Raw genomic sequence first — 22,430 nt, forward strand, 5'->3', positions numbered from 1 at the left:
CAAGTACGTACCCAGGTACGTACCTAGTGCCCAGATCCCCCACCTCCAGGCCACTACTGGCACTGGCCAGATTGGCTAGAAATGGTAGAAAAAACACCGCCATTCAGCGCCAACCACCACTGAGGCCCCCCCCCCCCCCAGACGCCCGTCTCGACGCTGCACCTCAATCAGTAACCCACTGCGGTCGCGGCGCGTCAGCTACAAAAACCCAGCCCACCCCCCAACCCTTCTTCCTCCGCCATCAACTTCCATCCACCACCCGCTGACTACCTGACCCGCTGCTCTTCCCAAGCACGCAGATTTCATCCCCAGCCGCACGCGTACAGATATCCTTTTCTGTTTCTCAGCCAACCCATAAACCGTCAAGATGCCCCCCAAGGCCGCCGACAAGAAGCCCGCCTCCAAGGCCCCGGCTTCTACTGCCTCCAAGGCTCCCGAGAAGAAGGATGCCGGCAAGAAGACTGCCTCATCGGGCGACAAGAAGAAGCGCTCCAAGACTCGCAAAGAGACCTACAGCTCTTACATCTACAAGGGTACGCGCACCGGCTTCTGTTCTATATTCACGCGTCTGCCGCGCCCGCACACGCAAATAGCGCTTTTACTGACAACGCATGCATTGCAGTCCTCAAGCAGGTCCACCCCGACACTGGTATTTCCAACCGTGCCATGTCTATCCTGAACTCGTTCGTCAACGGTAGGTCTTTGCCATCCCTGTCCATTGTGGTCGTTGTCTCGACACCACATTCCTCTTGCCTGCACGCGCGCTGACGTCTCACCTCAGACATCTTCGAGCGTGTCGCCACTGAAGCCTCCAAGTTGGCCGCCTACAACAAGAAGTCCACCATCTCTTCTCGGGAAATTCAGACCTCGGTCCGCCTCATCCTCCCCGGTGAACTTGCCAAGCACGCCGTCTCTGAGGGCACCAAGGCCGTCACCAAGTACTCTTCGTCCACGAAATAAGCACGGGTACTTTTTTCGATGGTCTAATGCTTTCTTGTCTTTTTGCGTGGCATCAGGGTGTCATGATCGGAAGTCTCAGGGCGTTCACACCAAAGTCGCCTTGTCTTGGGATTTCTTAATGCGTTACGGATGGTTTTGCTTTATGGGGGCAATGTCTTCAAACGGTCAACGGGGTTTTGCGGTTGTACAATACACATCGAGAATAGGGTCTCGAGGCAATGAATTCGTGCACATGATCATTTGTTTCTTGCCTTTTTGCATTTGTACCTGTTTCGCGTCCAAATGTGGCGCGAAGACTGTGCTTTTTATGTTATCTGGGGCTTATGGGTGCCGGTGTTACAAGTTTGGCTTGAAGCCCCTTGGGCGCTTTACTGGATGCCAGCTATCCCAGACCGGCTTTTGTTCGCTTCATGGTCTGCGTCACCGGCTGAAGAATGCCCTTATTGTGTGTTGCACCCAGAGCAGTTCCACTGCTCCATCCCATCTTCTCTAACATCGCTCGCCCTCGATTGCTTGTGCTCAGCTCCGGTGCGGCAGCTCCTACAACTTCACCATCACGGTAGCTCGTCGCAGCATGGCCGTTTCCTCTTGTCGCAGGGAGGTTCCCCGGCTTCCTCTTCCCCTTGATATCCAGTCGCGGCAAGTAACGCCTGTGGATACGAGAAAGGGCTTGGTCGAATTTGCTTTCGTTGTATGATAGAGTTCGCACGGTGCGGTAGAGCGTGGTCCGGCGCTGATCTGCTTTACCCGTGGACTTCGAGTTGATTTTGAACTGATTGGCCAGTTCATGAATAATTTTTCGTGCATGGAGGTCCATCGGCGGAAAAGTTTGACTTTCTTGCGGTTAATTTTGCCTGCGAATCTACCATATTGACGCGTGCTCACCTTTCGTCAGTGCCTCTGAGGAACACCCTGAACTCTGCACCAACATCTTGTATGGTCATTCCGATCGGGTATTTGAGCCTCAGGTCCCCCGGCTGCGGGTTCTGACCAAGCATTCCAAGCGCCCGTAGCTCTTCGCGTTGCTGTTTTCGCTGTTTCTTCCTGAGTCGGTCATTTTTCCAGGCTACCTGTAACTGTTGCTCCAGATCCGAGTCAGAGACGTCAAAGGCTACAGGAGCGCGAGACTTTTTGCTCCTTCTAGGCCGTAGGCTCGGGCGCTCCCAATCCATACAGTCGAACTCCGACGCCCTTGCTTGCGCAACTGTAGCGCTCTCGTCTGGTGATGACGAGGACGAGTCGCCCCCTGATGGGCTCCCAACAGCGTCGTCGATGTCGGAGTCGGAGCTTATGCTTTGACCCGCGATCAGTTTTGCCAGGGTTACGTCATCCACCTCAGCGTCGCTGTGTTCGATTCCGCTCTCCGCAGACCCAGCAAGGTCATGTCGAAACCCGTCACTTGTGGACTCTTCCTGTACCACTTTAGCGTTGGATGTGACCACACTGCGCCTGTTACTGCGTCTCTGTGCCTTGTTTTGCTCGCTGTGATCACTGGTGTCGCTGTTCGTGCCGCCAAGGTCACGGTTGTTGTGCCCGTGATCGTGTAGTGCCTCATCAATCTCGCCACTCTCTCGCATGTTGGCAATGTAGTCGGCAAGCAGTGCGTCTTCTTCACTTCCATGCCCAGGCCGACGGTCTCCCCGCCTGCCAGACTTCGTGTTTCGACGTTTTCGATGGGTTAGTGGTATTTGTATGTGATGCTTGTCATCTTGCATGAGGGCAACGTCCGCCTCTGGTGTGTGCACATCGGCAGCGGATGATTGTTGCTCCATGGAAGTTCGCGAAAGCGACGGCGGGAGGGCAGTTTGACGTGGACGTGTTCCAGCACGGCCGCGGAACAATATGACTTCGTCACCAGAGCTGCTGCTGGGTGATCGGTGTCTTTCCGGTATAGGGATGGCCAGCTTGCTGCTTTCCGCTGCCAACCTCTCGCCGTCCAGGTCATAGAAGAAAAGGGCATCCACGGTTGCGTCTGCTTCGTTGTCGCATCCCTTGATGGCCCGCTCTAGCTCATCTGGGCCCATCATGGTAGCCTCCTCTACACCAACGTCCACGGGTAAGTCAGGTTGCTCACTGCGTGGATGGACGTCGCTGCTGGCTGGGTCGCTGTCCTGGGGATCCGGGTCATCGGCTTTTAGCGGCTCGGTCATCCCAGCACTGCGAAACAGCACAGGCTGGCTGCGAAGTCTCGAGTTACTGCTCCAGGTGGAATGGTCATGCTGCGACGTCTGTCTGGCTTCCTCGGCCAGAGTGAACGTGGCTGTCGCGTATGCTGGTTTGCCGACTATACGCATGTGGTCGAGGCCTGACCCGCTGGACTGGGCTGGAGCCGGCGTGGTCACACGCGACAAGGTGGCATCTGCCCGACGACCACGCCCTCGCAAGCCTCCCTGCGATAGTCCTCCTTGCCGTGCACGCGGCGTGTTGCTCGAGCCGCGAAAGTTTCGCGGCATGGCAGGAGCTACAGGATAAACCACGGGCGTCGGCAAAGAAACCTACCCAATGATGCCCTGATGTGTGAGAGAGGAAACGCCTGCGTGCCTGCGCACAGTCCCAAAAAAAACGTTTGGTTACTAACGTGCCTTGACCACTTTTGGCGGGCTTCTTGAGTTGTCGGGGTCGCCACCGATTCGTGTTGTGCGCAGCTATGGCCGTCAAAGGTCGACGTATTGATCAAGTCTGTTGTTTAGTGGTTATGAGCATGGGCATGAAAAGAACCGATTGGGTTCGTCACTATTATCGACAAGGACATGAGAGGCTGTCTGTCGAGAATACGGGTTACGTAGTCTGTACGTACCTAGTACGTACTACGTACTGACCTACCTTAGTACCTCACATCCAGCAAGTGCCTAATGACGGTACCTCAGCAAGGTACCTTCTCTACCTTATTACCTGTACTAGATATCTACTAGTAGTAGGTACAGGTACCTAGATAGGTGCCGTAGCCTGTTACCTAGGTAGCACCTTCCGCGCTTTTTGCTACCCAGTTGGTATGTGCTAGGTACTGTTATCATTACTGGAGGCAGCGAGGGTACCTACCTAGTACCTTAGGTACCTTAGCTGTCCGCCCCACCTCCCCCGGCCTTGTAGGTACCTACTAAGGCACCTACCTCGATTGAAAAGCGATCATTTACAAGCACTTGCGTCACGCGGCTCACCTAACAGGTATCCGACCGCAGTCACAGGAGCCTGGGGTGGAAGGAAACTGCCTTGCCTCTTGCCCACCCTCCCCCCCCGCCCCCGCCGTCAACACCTCCGAGCCGAGCCTGCCACGCGAGGCGTCATCATCCGTTACCTCAGCGTACACCAGCATCGACAACCGAGCCTCTGCAAGCAGCGCTCCGACAACCCAAGGCGTAGACAAGACAGAAGTCCGGACCTCAGGCGGCATCGGGACCACTGACATCAGTGTCTCCAGTGCGACGACGCGGTCTGAGTGAACATCGTGCTTGCGAAAGGAAACCGACGTTTCCGTGCCAAGCTGGTCGCCGTCGCCCAAATCCCCTTGGCTTCATTACGAAAGTGCCTTCAACATCGATACTGTACTGTCAGCTTGCCGGGCTCGGGCGGTGAGAACCGCCCATTAGGATCTAGCCATGGAGTCCGCTATTGCCGGCGCTGGACTTGGCCGCTATCGACGTATCGTACAGATGTTCTGGGACCCAGAGCCGGTCAACGACGTCGTCGCAGATCAGCCGGCATGGTGTCTCGGGCGGTCTTATAGGTTGTCTGATAAGTCCGTCGCTGGTCCTGCCAAAGGCCACGACGAGAACGAAAACAAAGACCACGACGGAAATGACACTGCCCACTCGAGCCCTCGAATGGGCTCGCACCTGCTATCTCCGCAGGCGCCGAAGGCTCTCATTTCCGATTTATCTGCTATAGCATCGGACACACCTCCCGCGTCATCATCGGCCAGCCTTTTGTCTTCACTCGCATACGAGGAGTCGACCTGTGATGGTAGCGGCGGCTGGCCTCAAGGCTTTCTCGAAGACTTCGGTTCCAGATTCTGGATGACGTACAGGTCCGAATTCGCCCCGATACAGAGGTCCACAGATCCCAAAGCGACATCATCGTTATCATTTTCTGTGCGTATTATGAGCCAACTTAGCGAGCATGACGGCTTCTCTTCAGATAGTGGATGGGGCTGCATGATCAGGTCCGGTCAGGGGCTCTTGGCCAACACACTGTCCATTATACGGCTCGGGAGAGGTATGTTGCACCCGAGGCCGACGAAGAATGCCCAGTTATCCCGACACTAGCGGCATCCGGACAGACTCTCTGACTGTCGACTACAGATTGGCGTCGGGGGGAATATTTGCACGAAGAACGCCTCATAGTCAGCCTCTTTGCTGATGACCCGCGTGCACCGTATTCCATACATCGTTTCGTTGACCACGGCGCTATTGCGTGTGGCAAGTATCCAGGAGAGTGGTTTGGTCCATCTGCGACAGCGCGGTGCATACAGTGCGTGGCGTTCTGTCTCGTCTTAATGGCGTGGAGTCATAATATTGACATGCCTGATCCAGGGCTCTGGTAAATACAAACGACACAAGTCTTCGGGTGTACTCAACTGGCGACGGCCCCGACGTTTACGAGAATAGCTTCATGAAGATTGCAAAGCCGGATGGTGGTGGATTTCACCCGACGCTCATTCTCGTGGGGACTCGCCTCGGGATCGACAAAATAACACCAGTATACTGGGAGGCGCTTATCGCGTCCCTTCAAATGCCCCAGTCCGTTGGCATCGCTGGGTAAGTGATTTGAGCGTACCTCTTTTTCCGGTTCACTCCTGACACACTAGCCATGCAGCGGTCGACCATCGTCCTCTCACTACTTCGTAGGCGCTCAAGGCCAGTATCTGTTCTACTTGGATCCCCACCACACACGGCCGGCCCTACCATATCACGCCGATACCAACCAATATACCGGTGACGAAATTGAGTCGTGCCACACCACTCGATTGCGCAGAATTCACATTCGGGAAGTCGACCCCAGCATGCTGATCGGCTTTCTTATTCGGAGCGAAGAGGATTGGTCGGACTGGAGACGGTGCGTAAAGCACGTCCAGGGGAAAGCCATCATCCAGGTTGCGGATTGCGACCCGGTAACGCAGGCCCCGCTCGGCCAGAGGAGAGCCGCGATCGATGAAGTGGAGCCATTCAGTGATGAAGAGGATGACGGAACGATTTCCACAGTGTAGAGCTGTCTTCCTACACGTGCATACGTGTATCGGCGTCTGGTGTCGGGTGCTGGCCGTGTTGGCCTAATTTTGCATTCGCGGTTGTTCCAGATACCAGGGCGACTTGAATTGTTCGCCTAGTCAACTACCCGGGGTATTACTAGCCAGCTGAAAATTGGTATCGCTCTACGTTCCCTTCTTCCCCCTTACCTTGCTGGAGGAGTCTGTGCCGTGCGACCCTGGTGCAGCATGGCCCTGGTCTCGGATATGTCTGAAAAGCTTTGTCCTGGACTCGAAATGACCCCGACAGACGGAACATTGGTGCTGTTTGCAGGATGAGTGGTGGTTGAGAGCAGTAGGCTGATGGGTCTTACCTCAGTAGCTGCGCCCCCGGAGCGGGCTGCTGCTTTCCTTGCCCTTTTCGCCTTGGCCTTGCCAACTTTGACTTGGCCAATCGCGTCCTCGGTGAGCGACATGTGATGGGTCGAGTTCACTATGTCGTCGTTGATATCCAGCGTCGAGCGGGTGGAATCCCCCCCTCCCCCAACAGTCGGCGCAAGTCGCTCTTCGACAATGACCCTAGGCGCATAGTCTTCGTCACCGGATGGCGGCAACGACGAGCTCTCAGACGATGCCAAGGTTGTTGAAGCGTCCTTATCATGGAGTTTGACGTGGCTGTCGATCGCAGATTCATCGATGTCCTTGCCGTTTTCTCCTTGTTCTCTTATTTTTGAGGCGGCGGTGCTGCGACTCCCATCTCGCCCAGGGTCATGAGAGGTGTCAGGAGTTAGATCCAGATCGGCACCCTCCTTTTCCATTTGGCGCCGCAGTTGTTGCATTGCCTTGATATGCTTTTTGCTACGCTCGTGGGCCGCCAGCTGTTGAACGCTCTTGAAAGTCTTGTTGCAAACAATACACTCAAGAAGTTGGACCTCAGAATCCTCGCCAGATGATTCCGAGAAGACGTGGTTTTCTGCGGCATCACAGCGTGGTCCCGCCCAGTCTGGGACATTGTAGTCGGCCATCCGCTCTTGGTTCGCGGCTCGGGACCGAGCCGCCTGGGCCACCGCCGCATCTCGTAATGCCTTCTGGCGCTCTGCCTCAGTCTGCACATTGGGCAAGTAGCGAGGATCGCGTTTCCGGACAAACCCAACAAGAAATTTGACGGCATCGTTGAACTCGCGTATGGCGTCCTCGCGGCTTTTCTTGTTCTCCTTTTCCATGAGTCGACGTGTTCGCCTGTCAGGGGCATCCGACAGGCGATGTCTATCTTTCCAAGAAAACGTCTTCTTCGTAGAGAAGCTGGACCAGGAGACATAGAAAACTTTTACAACCTGATCATAGTCATCGTCAGAGGAGCCGAAAGTCGGATAGTCGGGGATGTTCAGGCCCTCAAACTCGGCCGCTGTCTCTTCTTCGAGGGCGAGGTGCTCAAATGTCTCGCGCACGATGCCGAAGAAGCCCGTCGGCTCATCACTGAAGGACACTGTAGAATTGAATCTCCGCATGAGACTGAGGATCTCGTCGGTCGTTGTCAGGCGGACATTGCGGAATGTCGTTGGCGCAGCACCATCAGTGAGGTCGTCGTGGCCACTCAAGATGGCGTCTCGGTGAGAGTCATACCAAGCCCTCTCCTGAGGGTCGGAGAGGACCTCGTACGCGGACTGCACCTCAGCGAATTTCTTTGTCGCCGCTTCTACATCGTTCAAGTTGCGGTCTGGGTGAAGGTCGAGCGCCTTTCGGCGATACGCCCTTTTGATACTGTGAGACGGCAACAACACATCAGCGACATGACGACTGGATGGGCCTGTGATAGCAATGAAATCTCATCTTACTCATTGTCGCTCGCTTCGCGATCCACGCCGAGAAGCTCATAGTAGCATATCTTAGCTGTGGCGGCGTTTGCTCCCTGCTGAGAAGAGGACTGGGACGCGCCCATATCGAGCGGATGTCCTGAGACGGCACCTCGATTCCGGTTTGATGAGAGGCTATCGATGAAGTACGAATGAAGGGCGCCTTTCTAGCCCTCGCCACCTTGTACTCGTTGACTTGAAGCTCGGTTTACCGCGCCTTTCTGGCCTCTTTATGCAGGCGTCTTGCCGCCAAACGCGGCGAGGGAGGCGTGAAGATAATGGTGAGGGCTTGTGAAGTAAGAGACGAGGGATTGAGCTGGCGCGAGCAGCACTAAATCTGGTAGGCAACCACCACCTCTAGCCACAGGTGCCTTGAGGCTCCCAGGCTCAGTAGTACCTCTAAGGTGCCTTGCCTTTGGTGGTAGGGCAGGATATGCCTGCTACTAGTGTACGTGTACTACCTCAGTACTAAAAGCCTGCACTCGCCGCTCGAGTCATGGAGCGGCCAAGCAAGGACAGGCAGGCTCTTCTTTGCAACAAAGTGGAGTCTGCAAGACAAAGCTGTCGCGCCAAAGCACAGGAGCCCCCCGCAGCTTCATTCGGTAGTACCTGCCAACCTAGGTACTAGGTATCCTAGTACCTTAGTACCTACCGTACCTCCAGGTGCCTTTTAGGTACTGCAACGGTCTGTGTACGAAGTACTTCGTCCCTGCGGCGCAACAACTCCTAGACCCTGCTTTCGCACTGACCAAATCGAACCGTTCCCCAACCCTCCTCCCAACCTCTCTCTCTCTCTCTCTCTCTCTGTCGTTGGGGTCAGGCACGCCCTCACATACATCTAGCGTCGCTAACTGTCAAACATGCGCGCTCAATCATCCAGCCCACTGCTATGCACCACGACCAAACGGCAGTAATCCTGGCCCTGCCATGACGGGCCACCGCCAGCTACTATGAAGTTTGCGCATGACTTCAAGCAGACTCTCGCCAGTCAAGGTGAGTTGTGTCCGGGACCCTCCTTCCTCGCGCCACCCGTCCTCGGCGACGGAAGCCCTGACAGGCAATCTCTTCGTAGGCTTTCCCGCCCACTGGGTCAACCAGGCAATCCCGTATAGCCAGCTCAAGAAATGTCTCAAGAAGGTGCAGCGGGAATTGCAAGACCTCGGCCTTGACCCTGACACTTTGCGCACCCTTCTCGATCCGAACACGGTGTCGCCGGTTGCCCTTGAGTACCGACTAAAGGGTATGGAGCCGACTGAAGGAAGCTCGTGCAACTCATACCCGTCTTTAGTGCAAGCTGACATGCGTTTCCTCTGCCACAGTCGCCACCGATTCCAATGTTGTCCGACCCAAACTCACCGTCTACGTTCACATGCAGGATGGTGTCGCCGTTGATGCGTCTCTGACTCCGACCTCGCGTCGCTTTTTTGAGCGCATCGCTGCCGAGCTCCCTCTCGATCGCTCACAGCAACAGCACCGGCTGGAGCAAGAAGTGGCCGTGCGCAATGGCGAAGGACAACCCCAGATCAAGGCCTCGGCCAAGCCTGCGACCGTTGAACCATCCAACAGCCCCACATCCTACGAGACGATAGAAGTTCCCTTGGTCTTCGACAGCGAATTCTTCGATATTTTGCAAAGCGACGTAAGCAACCTTGAGGCTCTGCAGACGGAGGAGAGAAGGAAGATGACCGCAGAAATTGTCGCACTTAGTGCCGAAGTCGCTCAAGTATCTCAGCCCAACCGCTTTTCCAAAACCGATATGGCTCGCTGGCGGCGCATATTCGAGCTCTATCTCGACGCTGAGGTTTTCTTCGCCACCCATGAACGCGACCACGGGTCTAGACCAAGTCAGAGTGCTCTCCGGCAGCTGCAATGGTTTCAGGGCGAAGTGGACAAGCGCCACCTCGCAACAGACTTTAAGCTTCGCGAAAGTCGAGCCGCATTCTCAAGATTTTTGAGCCTCAACGTCAGCCTGCTGAAAAACCTACAATTTCAGGAGCTGAACAGGCTCGCCGTCTTCAAGATCCTGAAGAGTACGTCGGAGGCCCAACCCCTTTTCCCAAGCCATTACAACTCACAGCGATCTCTACCTCAGAATTTGATAAGCGAACATCGCTGGGTGTCTCGCAAACCTTCCCCAATGCTATACAGGCGGAAGGAGTGCTAGCGTCTGATATTGCCAAAGACGTATGCGCCCAGATGTCTTTGGAGCTAGTCTCTGTCGTGCCTCAGCTCAACGATTTCTTGTGCCCTGTGTGCTTCTCGGTAGCATACAGGCCAGTTCGGCTGGATTGCCAGCACGTGTTTTGCATACGTTGTATCGTCAAGATTCAGCGACGCCAAGAACGACACTGTCCGTTGTGTCGCGCTGACGTTGTCATGAATGCTTCGGCAGGTCCGTTGCCCTCGAGGTTGACGCAAGAGCACTGTCATTCAGTAATGCTAATCAATCGCCGACTGCGCAGATAACCTCGACCATAAGCTAGAGAAATACATGAAGAAGTATTTTTCGAAGGAAGTCAAAGAGAAGCAACGTGCCAACGAGATTGAGCGGGGCATCGAGGATTACGGGCCAGGATACACGCACCAGGAGTGCATGATTATGTGAGTGTCGACTAGCCAGGGCGTCACCTGACAAGGAAAATCCAATCCACGATCAATTGATGCCATATTCATGTGGCGCTGTATCAAAGGACAAACCAGTACCGCTATCACGTAGCCTATGAGTCACAATAGCGATTCGCAACGGCCTACGTGTCTGCTAGGGACTGAAGAGGGTCGACGGATCAGGTCGTTCGATCTCGCCGCGACTTGATTTGAGAACGCTTCCTGAAGCAATGGCCTCAAGCATCGCGCGCGTTGCAAAAATTGACCATGCTGCAGACGTGCGGATTATATCACTGATAGCCAACGCCCCCTATGCCGCCTCGGCCGCGAGAAGAGCCCTTTTGAAGGTGGCTTGTAGATGATCAGTTTCCTCCAGCCCGACACTTACACGAATGAGGCTTGGATCCACTCCGTACTGTGCAGCCCATGGCAACTCCTGATAGTGCGCGAGCAGGACGTACGGCGAGCAGAGTGTGAAGTTGGTCCCTAGACTTGGGCCCTTTGCGATCTCCATCGCATCGTAAAAGATCTTCGCCTTCTCCTTGTCTGTGAATACAACGGATACTAAACCACCGTAGCCACCGTTAGGCAGGCGCCTGGCGTCGTAGTTTTCCCTTGAAGGGTTCCATTTGGGATAATATAGGCTTTTGACCAACGGGCTACTGCGTAGGGTTTTGCAAATAGCCTCTGCATTGACGTTGATCCGGTCAACTCGCCTCGCAAAGTCGCGACTATTTCTCTCCATGAATATGACATCCTCGGGCCAATAAGTGTCCTCGAAGACGTCACAGTCCAAGGCTTGCTTCAGGGCGAGGTAGTACTTGCTCTCAGGATTCAGGATGGCACTTCCGCCCATGACATTCGAATCGCCGGAGAAAATTTTGGTCAGGCTGCTGACCACAATGTCGGAAACCGAAAGAACGTCGATGTTGGCAAATGTTCCGATCGTCTCATCGACAACAACGGCAAAGTCGTACTCATCGGCCAGTCTCCGGATGCGATCCAAGTCAGGGCAAGTAAGCAGCGGATTGCCCGGAAACTCGCAGAAGAGCCCAAGAAAGCGATGGCCGGAACGGAGGAGGATTTCGAGCTCGTCAAGGTCCTTTGATGACGCGTTGCCATAGAAGACACATCCGGGGCCAAACTTTTGAAGAATTTTCAGTGTATCGACGTACGGAAACCCGAAATTGATGCTCTTGAGCTGGCCCCTGGCAGACAGCAAGGCCTGATGGGCGTTGAAAATGGCGTTCATGCCGGCAGGGAAAAGGTAAACGTCATGCTCGGCGAGGCTCTGTAGACCTCGCGTGTTCGGCGAAGGGGCCGGAAGAGAGCCGCTGTGCAGATCGATCTCGTGACAGAGCGAACCTGCGATGCGGCGCCGGATAGCCGATTTGGCGCGTTCAACGAGACCTAAATCAAGGTTTCTCCCGAATCGCTCCTCCAGGAACTGGGTGCTCTCTTGCGGCTCGTGGGCGTTATCCGGCGTCAGCGGCTTGCCCGGTGTTGGACTGCCAACGGCATCAATGGATGCCCTCCGCTGGTAGCGTCGCGGACCACGGAACGGGCGGGTGTGAGACTCCTGTACGGTCTTGTTGTTTGCTGTGGCGAGGAGCAGATGATTCCTGAAAAGACCATGGCAGAATTCGGCTCTGCGGCTTGAAGCACCGTCGCCGGTGTGCTGCCAGTATTGTTTGGCAAAAGGGAAGGCTTCCTTGGGACACAGAACTGCGGAGATGGTAGGGTAGAGTCTCTTTAGCAAAGGGGAGACATCCTTGGAGGCATCGAGGGCGAGGTGGACCACGTCAAGAGCAGGGACCAAGTCAGCTTTGACGCGCTCCTTGATGAAGCCGAGGCAGCGAGTGGCGGTTCGGGCCGTGGGGAACAACATCGCGCACTGGTCAGGCTGGCCATAGGTAGCAGAAATATCATCGGCAAGGGCCTGTATGCTCTTGTGGATGAAAAAGCTGACGAATGTTAGCAGTCGAGGCTGGCGGGTAGGTGATGAATGAAGGGTACCGAGGATAGCCCGTCGTCATACGGCCGACAACCCAGTCCTCACCCTCCTCGTAGCCCACGTTTGACTGCCATGTTGGCAATGAGACGCTCACTGCCTGCATGCATCCGTTAGAAGCTGCAGTAAGCAGGGAGTCTCTGAGAGCAGACTTGCATGAGCAGTATCTGGCGGAATCGACTCGCCCAGTGCGAAAGAAGGCATGGCTCAACCAAAACAGCGCTCTCGAAGCAAAGAATGGCTTTGGAATGGCAGAAAGCTGAGGGACCAGTGTCAGCTCAGGCAGTTTTTTCTAATGTTGGCACACGTCACATACCTTGGGGTATGATACCTTACACGCTCAAAGTCAAGAAGACAATCAGCCCTTGTTGGTGACAAGAAATACCGTGTTGTGGCCCAGTCTCAATTACTACTTAGCACGTGGTTCCAGACTTGTCTGTAAGGCCGACTATCGGACTTGAAACCAGAAAGCCCCCCCCCCCCACTGAGTCATCCGCCAGACGGGCCCAGCAGGCCGCTAAAGGCTCCCTACTAACCTTAGTACCTCTATAGTAGGTACCTAGTACCTAGTCGTAGGTTGGTATGTACCTTACTAACGTGCGTAACCCACCTACTTCCTCCTACGTTACCCCTGCGATACGTCCTGCCACCGACGTCTGTTAAGCCATATACGAATACTACCAGCAACTATCGGAACCGCTTCTCGGCCAGATGAAAGCGTATTCATATTATGCCGATATATATAACAGAGGAAAACCTCGCTGCCCTCCGCTCCCGCATCGTCTTGAACTTTACGCCCGTTTCTTCCGCACGCGACCGTAAGCTAAAGGTGGTTATCGTTCCTTTGCCTCGCGTCGCGCCAGGACACACACCCTCTTCAACGACTCCTCACTCGTCATACCAGTGACCCTAAAGTACAAGGGCTGGTTACAAGAACGGGCAACTTCTCGCTGGTAGGTGCAAGGGCAGGCAGCGTTACCCTACCCCGAGTTATCACGCAGGGGCTAGGGCATGGGTAGACCCGTAAAACCCGTTGTCAGCTGGTAAAACTCGTAAGTCTTCTCCGACGAGATCATCACTTGATCGATGCGCAATCATACCGTCCCTTGCGAATATGCGCATCGAACCTGTCAAGCAATATATTCTATTTGCCAACTTGAGTAGGGACGTGTTGCCGTCACAAAAAAGTCGCGAGCCCCCTCCGTTGCTTGTATGAAGCTGCCGCCTTCATGGGCGTTGAAGCCTACGACTTCGTTGACTGACCCTTGAGCCCACGCAGCTGATGCTGTCGCTGGGCGCAATGCTGGCCATGTCGTCGTTCCAGTTCACGCTGGTTGCTCCCAAATTGCTCTCGGGAAGCGGAACTTCCCGAGCGGAAGTGAAGCTGGCGGCTTGACTCTCCGGCAGAGGGACCGCCCTGCCTGAAGAGTACGTCGGCGCCTGGCTTCTCAAGGAGCTACCACGGTACACCGAATCACGTCCTGACCTCGACAATCGAGAGGTTGATGGTGCCCGGCCCTGTGACGGTTCCACGCGGCGTGACCGGGCCGAGATGTCGCTGGATCGGTCGGGTTCCCACGCCACTGGCTGGCATAAGAGTGTCTTCCGCGGTTTAACGTCAAAATTTGAGGGAGGGTGCGCATGGCTTGGCCTGCCTTGCTCAACCCCGGTCGTGGAAGCACGTCTAGGCGGCGCTCCACTGATGCTTCTTGTACTGGGAGCGCCGTGGTGACCATGACGCGTGGAGAGTCGACTGCAGGCGCCATCCTCGCGACCCTGTTGTTTCGTAGCAGAAGTATTACCGTCACCACAAGCGCCGTCGCGATTACTGCCAACCCCTCCGGCGGCTGCAATGCTCCGCGGTGCCACTGGCTCATGGCCGCCACGAGCTGAATGCTGGCCAAATGATGCAATGTCGTGTTCCTGCAGCAGAAGCTGTCTGGGCCCCGCATCGTAAGCCTGTAGGGTTTCCTTGGGGCATGGCACGGTTGGCTTCGGAGTAGCTTCGGACACGCTTGGATAGCTAACAGCCATTGTTGACTTCATGAGGGTCGGCCGGTCGGGAAAGGTAGCCCTTCTTGGGAGACTACGGGGGGCTTCGGTTTCATGGTGCGCGTTGCGATCCTTATCCCTCGACACGATTCCATAGGTCAGCGCGGCGCCTGCAGCCACACCAAGTAGAGCTCCAACAAGAGTCGATGTGTTGATGAGAGATGGGTCGTGCGCGACTGTAGCAGTCTTGGGAGTTGGCGCCGCACACGCTGGCTGACGCAACGGGGGTCTGTGAGTGGCGATGCTTGGCAGCGTCGAGGATCGTTTCTGGTGAGGTCTTGTTTCGGACGGCAAGGCATCGGACGACGCTATGTCGAAGTTCCAATCCAAGATCCTCCCGACTTCACTCGTTGTTGATTGTGTCCTGCGGACAGCCGTGCCACTATACTGCACGGCACTGTGCGGCCGAGGATTAGGATATACTGCCTCCATGATGTTTCCGTCTAGATCGGTGACAATGACTCTAGAGACGCCGCTTTCAGTCATAAATGTTGGCTCCTTTGGAAGTGACGGCTCGGGATTGGCTCTCAGTGCAGATTCGAGGAAGGAAGCCACTGCCTGCCGAGACGGTGCAGCGAAGACGAGAGAGGACAGCTTGCAGCGGACTGAAGGGGACTGGCGGAGCTGCAGCACCGGGCGCTCGTCTATTCCGAAGATGACGGTACTCGAACCAGAAGAAGCGTCGAGGAAGTTGATGCCCAAGGGCTGGAGTACAGCCGCGAAGAAGGATGACGAGGGTGCAAGGTGCGAAACCTCGACAAAAGGCAGCATCGTTTGTGTGGACGAAGTAAGCCGCCGCCGCAGTGCTTGAAGCTCGATCTGTCTCCCTTGCAATAGTAACCCGTTAGTAATGCCTTGTCCTACGCACGGCGTACGAGAGACAGAGAGAATGGGCGACGCACGTCCCATGCGAGCTGTTGTTGCGTCGCTGTCCTTCCGAGTACTGGCCGGTGAAGGCAACGATCCCGTGCGGCAGCCTAGATGAGACAAGCAGGAGGGGACGAGCTGCGCTGACAAGTTAGTTCAGTTATACCTACAAAGTACGTACCGCTAACGTCGTAGTCATTGACCCGCGAAGCCTGCATGCTCACCTTTACTGGCCCGAATGGAGACATGAACAGGCGGCGGGCTCTGAAAGGACCCGCGGGCGGCACAGCATGATGGGGTTTCCCGCAGCAGCTGTCACAAGGGTTGATCGAGGCGGTCGGATGGCTGGATGGATGGGTGGCCGGCACGTTGACCAGCTGGCCCAAATCATGCAGGACCGACCGCCCTGAGAATGTTAACGAGAAACCCCGCCGCACGCCTCCCACCGCCTCTTGCGCGCATCACTTTTACGCCTCCACCACCACACCGTACGACTGGCTGCCAGACGTGGCTTAGGCAGCCAAGGGCACGCAATCGAGGCCTGACTTTGGGAGCCCGCAGATTGTCACGCCTTGGTGCCCCAACATCCAACTGGGAAGCGCTTGCTGGCCCAGGTACGACGCACTGTTGTCCAGCGGGCGTATAAAGTACATGCTACCCTCAGTTGACACGTTGGCAGGCAGATGTTTGCTGCACTTGTGGTCTGGGATCTGCTCGCAATTGAGGGTGAGAGAGTCCATGCGGCCTCAGAAGGGTACAGTGCTTTGCTCAAGCGGGGAAAAGTAAAGAACTGTTTCGACGCCTCCTCTCCCCCTATTATGGCTTTCGTCTCGTGCTTGTACAAGACTCCTCTCTCTGCGGGCTCTTACTGAAGTGCACACGCAAAGTAATTTGAATGGTACGTAGCTCAACACACAAATTTGCTCAATTTGACGAAGCCATTCCTGTATCTACACCGAGAGCTTCCTCACAGTCTGCCGCCTCGCTGCCTTCGCTTCGCCACCTTGGTAGAGCCTTTCAAAGTTTGGTCCAGAGGCCGTTATCACGCCTGGCCATACGCTCGTAGCGTGAAAACGGCTGCTGCGTTCGCTGTCGGGCTCCGAGTCGCACCGCTCATGCGCAAAGAGGTGGGAAGAACACTTGGCAAGGTCGCAAAACGCCCTCGGCGTATGCCGAAGCTCTCCGCCCGTAGCCGCGGCTTTCGGCCGGCCAATAAAACGGCATATTCAAGACATTGAAAGTGTCTTGGACCTGTCGGTTGACCGCCCCGAGTTTTGGTTGTCAAAACAAGTGACAGCGCCAAGCTCAGGCGACCCAAGTCTTTGCCGGAACGTCTCGTTTAGCGGCGATGTTGTATCACTGCTCAGCGAGGCGGTCCAGACTTTCGCCTTGGCCCTCATTTGTTCCCCCGCTCCCGGACTGCCAATCTCCGAGCCCATTCCGGGCTATTTGACAAGCCTTAGAGAATGTCCCAGACATCCTCTGCCGCGTGGCAGAACTTGCTGCATGCAACACTGGCTGAGAGAGAATAGTTGCTGATGGATATCTTTTCGTCAACCATAGAATCCGCGAAGTTATCAGCGCCCTTGGCCATGGCCCCCACAAAGACGCAGATGCTCTCCTTTGTTCCGACGGTCTCGACGTATTCACGTACACGAACCAGAGGTGCGTCGAAGCTCAAGGTTACCTTGCGGCAGTTTGCGGGGAGGTGGTCAGTAATGGGGTTCTGGATCACACGAAGCAGCTTTTCGTTGGAGTTGGTGGATCGGATGGACAAGCGATGGAGCAGCTGCACCATGAGACCGGCGAAACGCTTGAACGTGCGCGGGATGCGAACCGACGGCGACACTTCGATGAGGACACCCTTGGCCGTGTGAATATATATCTGAAGCTTGCCGGCTTTGTTGATGGGCGAGTCCAGAAGGGTCAACAGACACTGCGTATCGGTCAGTATTGCCGCGACTTGTCGAACACTTGCACCGGAAGAAGGCCGGCACCTGATGGGTGATGTCGGGGCGTGCGTCACTAATATCCCTATTCATCTTGCGCATCACCCCGATGTGTTCATCGCTGTTGAGGAGCGAATATTTGTCCTCGCGGTGAACGCCTGTGCGACTCGCGCTTCCATGCGAAGCCTTGTACGTCTCGAGGCTGGCATTGGAGAGCACGACGATAAGACGCTGTGAATCTTTGTCCGCGGGCGGGATGGGAGTATTCTGCTCCGCTACGAGTTGAGGAAGAGCCGGGGGAGGAAGCGATTGCGTCCCTGCATAGGGGATTAAGGGCCCATCGGTCAGCGGAAGCCATGGCAAACCACGGTTGAGGTAGCTCAGGAACGAAGTTTTTGCTATGTCTTACTCGGCCGCTTTACTCCAGCACGACGATCCGGAGATGACATTGTCAGAACGAATTGCGATTGGTTCGCGAACTCGACCGCCTGCCAAGAGTGATATGGAATGAGGGGTTTCGGAGAGTCTACTGAAGAGGCTCCTGCGTCAACAATACTGGCTCCGGCGGGCAAGAGGAGGGTTTGGGGCAACCTACCTTTAGACAACGCAAGTCGCCAGAAGCTGGAGATGATGGTTTGTCTTCTGCCCGAGAGCAAGCGACGGAGCGATTGACTTGAGGAGCTGGGTTGTTAAAAAGGGTCCTTGCGCAGGAGGTTATCACGCCCGCACATGGCAAAGTCTTCCCGGTTTCCACACCCTTGGCCCGGTATTACGTACGGAGCACGAGGCCAGACGTATTTACGAGACAACTTTATGATTACGTAATCAGGCGGTGAACACCCTCCCGGCAGAACATCGAATGCGCCACAGCGTTCCGCTCCAAACTTCGCAATTGACTGCAAGCGCGAATTCCGGATAGCACACACCATTGCGACGGTCTCGTGGCTCTCAAACAAACGGAGAACGGCCGCGTCCAGGACGAGCAGGCTGACGTACTTGAGTCGCAAAGTCATGAGACGAATGAGCAGCTGATTGATTCTGGACCGGCTTGGACTACCAGTCACGATTCCACCCATCTGTGGTCCTGGTGTCCTCCTCTTGCCTCGAGCTGTCAGAACGCTAGACTGGACTAAATGGCGTCTCAAGTAGCCAAGACTGCGCGCCGGATAACGCATGAGCTCCATGGCGTTGTGGTATCCGCCGGCCTGATGCAAAAGACTGTCAAGGTGCGAGTGGGTGGCCAGAAGTGGAATAAAGTTGTCAACAAGGCAAGTTCATAGTCCGACACCACCACCACCTTTTCCTTGGCTAGGAGGCGCTGACAAAATCATGCGATACTTTAGTGGTTCGCCGATCCAAAAAACTATCTTGTGCACGACCCAAACTCGTCCCTCAGGACCGGCGACGTCGTCTCCATCGCCCCAGGATGGCCGACCTCCAAGAACAAGAGACATGTCGTTAAGCACATCATTGCTCCATTTGGCTCTTCCATTGACCAACGCCCACCGGTACCGACTTTGGAAGAGCGTATAGCCGATCGCGAAGCCAGGAAGGCAGACAAAGACGAACGAAGAGCTGCGAGAAGGACGACCAAGGAAGATTCCAGGAGAGAAGAAAGAGTTTCGCAAAAGGGTGGACGGTCTGGACATGCACAGCAGAAATTGTAATATCAATCGGGAGAACAGCTCAGCCACGGTAGACGAACCTAAAGCAAGCCACATCATAATCACAGCAGAGAGGCACGGCCGACCGCTTGCAGTAGCCACAAGCGATATTTGTTTCGAAAATTACCGACGCGTGTCAATCATTTACTCTGGGAGCAGAAGTATGCGCCTCATCGAAGTTCTTCCTGCTGAGTAACGAGGCACAGCTAAGTGGCCCTCCACTGCCAGACGCTATATATATATCGCCGATACCCGTGAAACCGCAAAGGCACAATAGTGACAAGGTCCACGCTCTCTGAGGTTTGCTTCGGCCTAGCCCCCTCTTTCTCCAAACTCCTTAGCCCAATCCTCATACTCTTTCAGCCCGGCCTTGCCAACGCTAGGACGGATCGTCCCGAGGCTTGCCTTGAAGTCGTCCAGCATTATTGGTCTGATCTGGTCCATTGTCATATGCAGAAGGGCTTCTCCGAGTGATCGGAGCGGACCCATGGCTGCGTCCTTGGCAAGAGCCGTGATGTCAGACCCGGAGAAGCCTGTTGGTCGTCAGTCAAAGTCACTACTTCACCCCCAAACGCAAGAGACATTAAAGCTTCACCTTCTGTCAATTGCACCAGCTCTTGAGTGTCGGCGGATGACAGGCTGTGCTTCTGTTGGCCGAGTAAAGTACGAAGCTGTGTCTCCCGCGTATGAGGCTCCGGAAGCGGAATGTACTGCCGCCGGACGAATCGCCTTCTTGCAGCTTCATCAATGGCCCAAGGCAGATTTGTTGCGGCTAATACCAGAACTCTGTTGGCATCACCACGCTGTTTATCTCTCTCAGTCGTCTCTCGTCCGGCAGCGGCTCGCTGGAGGTCGCTCCATTGGATAAGAAATTCCGTCTTAATGCGCCTCGTGGCTTCATGTTCGCCAGATCCCGACCGCTGTGATAGCAGCGAGTCAATCTCGTCGACGAAGATGATGCTAGGGGCAAGAGCCCGTGCGAGACCAAAAAGGGCTCGGACAAGTTTCTCGGATTCTCCCAGGTACTTGCTTGTTAGGCTGCTTGCAGATATAGAGAAAAATGTTGACTTAGACTCTGTGGCCACTGCACGCGCCAGCATCGTCTTTCCGGTACCAGGCGGCCCGAAGAGTAGCATCCCACGTGCCGGCTCACGAAGCCCCATGAACAGATCGGGCCTCAGGAAAGGGTAAACCACGGTTTCTCGCAGCGCATTCTTCGCAATTTCTAAACCGGCAATGTCTCCCCAATGAACTTCATCGCCGTGCACGATGATGTCGTTCAAAATTTGTTTTGCCGCCGTCTCATCGATGCCCGGCGGCAAATTCTTCAGAACCGCGGTTTTCTTTCTCTTCCAGGCTGTGTCAGTGGGACTCTCCTCTCCAAATTCCCTATCTGACGAGGGATCGCGGGGAGCCACTTGGGCCGTAACCACGTTGCATTCCGCTGCCCTAGCTTTTCTGGCTGTGACATCCAGCTCGTCACCGGACGTACTAGAAGTAGATGTATGCCGATTCTTCGGTTGCTGACGTCGTCGTACATAACCTTCGTTGATCTTGTGAGACTGTGACGTTTTGACTGGTCGCCTCGCGATATCTTTGCCACGCATTCTTGTGTCTGATGCATCCTTCTTGTCTGACTCCCCCGAGTCTTCCGGCCCCCCGGAGCTACTAGACTTGTGGCGCCTTTGCGATGTCCTGGGCGAAATCGTCGTTACGGGGTGCTTGGAAGGGCCTGGACGGCCCGATGATTGTTGATCCATAGGATGGGGTTCCTGAACCGATGAGCCCAAAGCACTAGATGCTGCGCTAACAGAAAGCAATGATGGACGAGCGTGAGAACATTCGTCAGAATATCTATGCGTACTCATGGATTGGGATCCGTTGGATAATTGGTCCGAGTCCCGCGGTGTAACCAGCCGACGAGAGTGGCTGTCCCACTGGAAACTCTGAGACTGTCCAGGTCGAGCAAGGCTGTCGGAAGATATGCGTGGAGCAGGGAATTGACCGGTAGTGACACCATCACCTGGTGGCGGTTTGAAGGCCCGATCCTTCGAGCCAAGGGCAGTCCACGCCAGTGTAGCAGCTTTACTTGGGCCCTCAGCGACGGGCTTTGGTGATATGCGAGGCGTCCTTTGGGGCTTTTCACCCAACCTGCCTGACCGCAATGTCGTCCTCATGGTGTGCTTTTCCGGACTGGGCGAGCGGACTGATTTGTCTGGGCGCGGAGGCAGCTTCGGCGAGTTGGTTCTGTGCAAATCGCTGAATGACGAGGAGGGGCCTAGGCGAGCACCAACGCTTGCATCGAGGCCGGCCTCTGACGTCGTTCGAGCAGGCAGTGAGGGTCTGTTGGGGACTGAGGGGCGCGAGAGCTCCGAGTAGGTTACAGCAGGTATGGTGCCTTGCCCGATGGAGCCCTTGGCGCGGTCGGTGGGACGAGATGGCTCGGGAGGCGTCTTGGAAAGCCTGGCACCGGGAGACGGAGATGCCCCCTCGCTCCGCGACGCTCGGAGAGCCTCGAGAAGGTCAAGCCTCTCTTTGCATTGCAGCTCCAATTGACGGAGGGCGTCGACCAGGGCCTTCTCCGTGTCCGTCTGTGGGCCATACCCTGGCGTTGCCTTGGCACGGTGCTCGTAGATCTGCTCGAGCGCAGTCCTCCAGTGACGCATTGCCTCCATCTCATCGCCCTGCGATTCAATAAAACGTCAGTCGGGGTTGGCGCTGATGACAGGCAGGCTGGTACAAACCTGGCTTTCATAGTAGACGGCAGTCGAACAGCTGAGATAGCTGTCGTCGTACGTCTTCTGAAGGACGGTGAAGGCCTTGTTGCGCAACATGGCCTTCAGTGCAGGATCATAGCCGAACGTGCGGTCATATGTTGTCGTAGTTTCTCTGGCCGAGGACGGGGACGAAGACGAGGAAGAGGGCAACTGGGGTCGAGCGGCTGTGGCGCGCGAGTCTTGGCGAAGCCGGCGGTGCTCTGACGTCGACGCCCACATGCCCGCGCACTGATACTGACGCGACTGGAATAGCGAGCTAGTAGAGGGCCGCCCGACCGAAGTGCCTATAGGGCCAGCTTAGATGCGGGTGATATAGGCGACCGATATATTTTATAGGCTATATAATATAAAATTAGCTCATGAAAAAGTTAATAGCTATATAAATACTAATAGTAGTACTTTATTATAAAAGGATATAAATTTATATCTTTATAATTTTAAGAATATAAGATAAATATAAATTAAATATTAAAGCTATTTACTTTTATAGGATAAAATCTTAATATTTTAT

General features: G+C 55.3%; 9 protein-coding genes across 10 annotated transcripts; 4 read left to right on the top strand and 5 right to left on the bottom strand.

Moving 5' to 3' along the window:
* Positions 1–161: 161 nt before the first annotated feature.
* Positions 162–1,238, top strand: HTB1 (histone H2B). The gene is made up of 3 exons (XM_047984826.1): positions 162–533; positions 623–694; positions 782–1,238. The coding sequence occupies exons 1-3, from the start codon at positions 368–370 to the stop codon at positions 958–960; spliced, it is 417 nt and encodes a 138-aa protein (XP_047840801.1). The 5' UTR covers positions 162–367; the 3' UTR covers positions 961–1,238.
* SQS1 (squalene synthetase-like protein) lies at positions 1,210–3,685 on the bottom strand. The gene is made up of 2 exons (XM_047984827.1): positions 1,846–3,685; positions 1,210–1,793 (listed from the first exon to the last, which is right to left on the bottom strand). Exons 1-2 carry the CDS (start codon positions 3,411–3,413, stop codon positions 1,343–1,345), a joined length of 2,019 nt encoding a protein of 672 aa, XP_047840802.1. The 5' UTR covers positions 3,414–3,685; the 3' UTR covers positions 1,210–1,342.
* Positions 3,686–4,180: 495 nt separating this feature from the next.
* Positions 4,181–7,074, top strand: ATG4 (Cysteine protease atg4). The gene is made up of 4 exons (XM_047984828.1): positions 4,181–5,172; positions 5,259–5,427; positions 5,490–5,714; positions 5,773–7,074. Exons 1-4 carry the CDS (start codon positions 4,557–4,559, stop codon positions 6,161–6,163), a joined length of 1,401 nt encoding a protein of 466 aa, XP_047840803.1. The 5' UTR covers positions 4,181–4,556; the 3' UTR covers positions 6,164–7,074.
* Positions 5,686–8,559, bottom strand: JDV02_003677 (uncharacterized protein). The gene is made up of 3 exons (XM_047984829.1): positions 7,978–8,559; positions 6,517–7,903; positions 5,686–6,466 (listed from the first exon to the last, which is right to left on the bottom strand). Exons 1-3 carry the CDS (start codon positions 8,079–8,081, stop codon positions 6,329–6,331), a joined length of 1,629 nt encoding a protein of 542 aa, XP_047840804.1. The 5' UTR covers positions 8,082–8,559; the 3' UTR covers positions 5,686–6,328.
* A 218-nt stretch (positions 8,560–8,777) lies between these two features.
* JDV02_003678 (RING-type E3 ubiquitin transferase) lies at positions 8,778–10,919 on the top strand. The gene is made up of 5 exons (XM_047984830.1): positions 8,778–8,988; positions 9,068–9,235; positions 9,315–10,025; positions 10,088–10,387; positions 10,458–10,919. The coding sequence occupies exons 1-5, from the start codon at positions 8,946–8,948 to the stop codon at positions 10,598–10,600; spliced, it is 1,365 nt and encodes a 454-aa protein (XP_047840805.1). The 5' UTR covers positions 8,778–8,945; the 3' UTR covers positions 10,601–10,919.
* STR2 (Cystathionine gamma-synthase) lies at positions 10,450–13,007 on the bottom strand. Its single transcript, XM_047984831.1, has 3 exons — positions 12,927–13,007; positions 12,767–12,869; positions 10,450–12,710 (listed from the first exon to the last, which is right to left on the bottom strand). The coding sequence occupies exon 3, from the start codon at positions 12,485–12,487 to the stop codon at positions 10,910–10,912; it is 1,578 nt and encodes a 525-aa protein (XP_047840806.1). The 5' UTR covers positions 12,488–12,710; positions 12,767–12,869; positions 12,927–13,007; the 3' UTR covers positions 10,450–10,909.
* Positions 13,008–16,988: 3,981 nt separating this feature from the next.
* Positions 16,989–17,927, bottom strand: NEP1 (rRNA small subunit pseudouridine methyltransferase Nep1; the record flags this gene model as incomplete). Its single annotated transcript, XM_047984832.1, has 3 exons — positions 16,989–17,465; positions 17,527–17,795; positions 17,888–17,927. 3 exons carry the CDS (start codon positions 17,925–17,927, stop codon positions 16,989–16,991), a joined length of 786 nt encoding a protein of 261 aa, XP_047840807.1.
* Positions 17,928–18,611: 684 nt separating this feature from the next.
* JDV02_003681 (uncharacterized protein) lies at positions 18,612–19,145 on the top strand (the record flags this gene model as incomplete). The annotated part of the gene is made up of 2 exons (XM_047984833.1): positions 18,612–18,746; positions 18,822–19,145. 2 exons carry the CDS (start codon positions 18,612–18,614, stop codon positions 19,143–19,145), a joined length of 459 nt encoding a protein of 152 aa, XP_047840808.1.
* A 97-nt stretch (positions 19,146–19,242) lies between these two features.
* JDV02_003682 (uncharacterized protein) lies at positions 19,243–22,157 on the bottom strand. Of its 2 annotated transcripts, XM_047984834.1 has the most exons (3): positions 21,887–22,157; positions 19,738–21,826; positions 19,278–19,675 (listed from the first exon to the last, which is right to left on the bottom strand). In XM_047984834.1, exons 1-3 carry the CDS (start codon positions 22,136–22,138, stop codon positions 19,455–19,457), a joined length of 2,562 nt encoding a protein of 853 aa, XP_047840809.1. In that variant the 5' UTR covers positions 22,139–22,157; the 3' UTR covers positions 19,278–19,454. The 2 variants fall into 2 exon arrangements, with proteins under 2 accessions (XP_047840810.1, XP_047840809.1); XM_047984835.1 differs by having other exon boundaries at positions 19,243–21,826.
* Between the last annotated feature and the right edge of the window lie 273 nt (positions 22,158–22,430).

This window comes from Purpureocillium takamizusanense, chromosome 3, assembly GCF_022605165.1.
Source record: "Purpureocillium takamizusanense chromosome 3, complete sequence".
Classification (NCBI taxonomy): domain Eukaryota; kingdom Fungi; phylum Ascomycota; class Sordariomycetes; order Hypocreales; family Ophiocordycipitaceae; genus Purpureocillium; species Purpureocillium takamizusanense.

Excerpts from the sequence above, each read along its gene's own strand:
- STR2 (XM_047984831.1), bottom strand. The coding sequence starts at position 12,487 with ATGTTGTTCCCCACGGCCCGAACCGCCACTCGCTGCCTCGGCTTCATC.
- JDV02_003678 (XM_047984830.1), top strand. The coding sequence starts at position 8,946 with ATGAAGTTTGCGCATGACTTCAAGCAGACTCTCGCCAGTCAAG. Across the intron at positions 8,989-9,067 it reads GCAGACTCTCGCCAGTCAAG|GCTTTCCCGCCCACTGGGTC; the intron begins GTGAGTTGTGTC and ends ATCTCTTCGTAG. Across the intron at positions 9,236-9,314 it reads CCTTGAGTACCGACTAAAGG|TCGCCACCGATTCCAATGTT; the intron begins GTATGGAGCCGA and ends CCTCTGCCACAG.
- HTB1 (XM_047984826.1), top strand. The coding sequence starts at position 368 with ATGCCCCCCAAGGCCGCCGACAAGAAGCCCGCCTCCAAGGCCCCGGCT. Across the intron at positions 534-622 it reads CAGCTCTTACATCTACAAGG|TCCTCAAGCAGGTCCACCCC; the intron begins GTACGCGCACCG and ends CATGCATTGCAG. Across the intron at positions 695-781 it reads CCTGAACTCGTTCGTCAACG|ACATCTTCGAGCGTGTCGCC; the intron begins GTAGGTCTTTGC and ends GTCTCACCTCAG.
- SQS1 (XM_047984827.1), bottom strand. The coding sequence starts at position 3,413 with ATGCCGCGAAACTTTCGCGGCTCGAGCAACACGCCGCGTGCACGGCAA. Across the intron at positions 1,794-1,845 it reads CTCAGAGGCACTGACGAAAG|TCAAACTTTTCCGCCGATGG; the intron begins GTGAGCACGCGT and ends ACCGCAAGAAAG.
- JDV02_003682 (XM_047984834.1), bottom strand. The coding sequence starts at position 22,138 with ATGTGGGCGTCGACGTCAGAGCACCGCCGGCTTCGCCAAGACTCGCGC. Across the intron at positions 21,827-21,886 it reads CCGTCTACTATGAAAGCCAG|GGCGATGAGATGGAGGCAAT; the intron begins GTTTGTACCAGC and ends ATTGAATCGCAG. Across the intron at positions 19,676-19,737 it reads GCTGGTGCAATTGACAGAAG|GCTTCTCCGGGTCTGACATC; the intron begins GTGAAGCTTTAA and ends GACGACCAACAG.
- ATG4 (XM_047984828.1), top strand. The coding sequence starts at position 4,557 with ATGGAGTCCGCTATTGCCGGCGCTGGACTTGGCCGCTATCGACGTATC. Across the intron at positions 5,173-5,258 it reads CATTATACGGCTCGGGAGAG|ATTGGCGTCGGGGGGAATAT; the intron begins GTATGTTGCACC and ends TGTCGACTACAG. Across the intron at positions 5,715-5,772 it reads CAGTCCGTTGGCATCGCTGG|CGGTCGACCATCGTCCTCTC; the intron begins GTAAGTGATTTG and ends CTAGCCATGCAG.
- JDV02_003677 (XM_047984829.1), bottom strand. The coding sequence starts at position 8,081 with ATGGGCGCGTCCCAGTCCTCTTCTCAGCAGGGAGCAAACGCCGCCACA. Across the intron at positions 7,904-7,977 it reads CGCGAAGCGAGCGACAATGA|TATCAAAAGGGCGTATCGCC; the intron begins GTAAGATGAGAT and ends GCCGTCTCACAG. Across the intron at positions 6,467-6,516 it reads CCGGGGGCGCAGCTACTGAG|CACCAATGTTCCGTCTGTCG; the intron begins GTAAGACCCATC and ends TCCTGCAAACAG.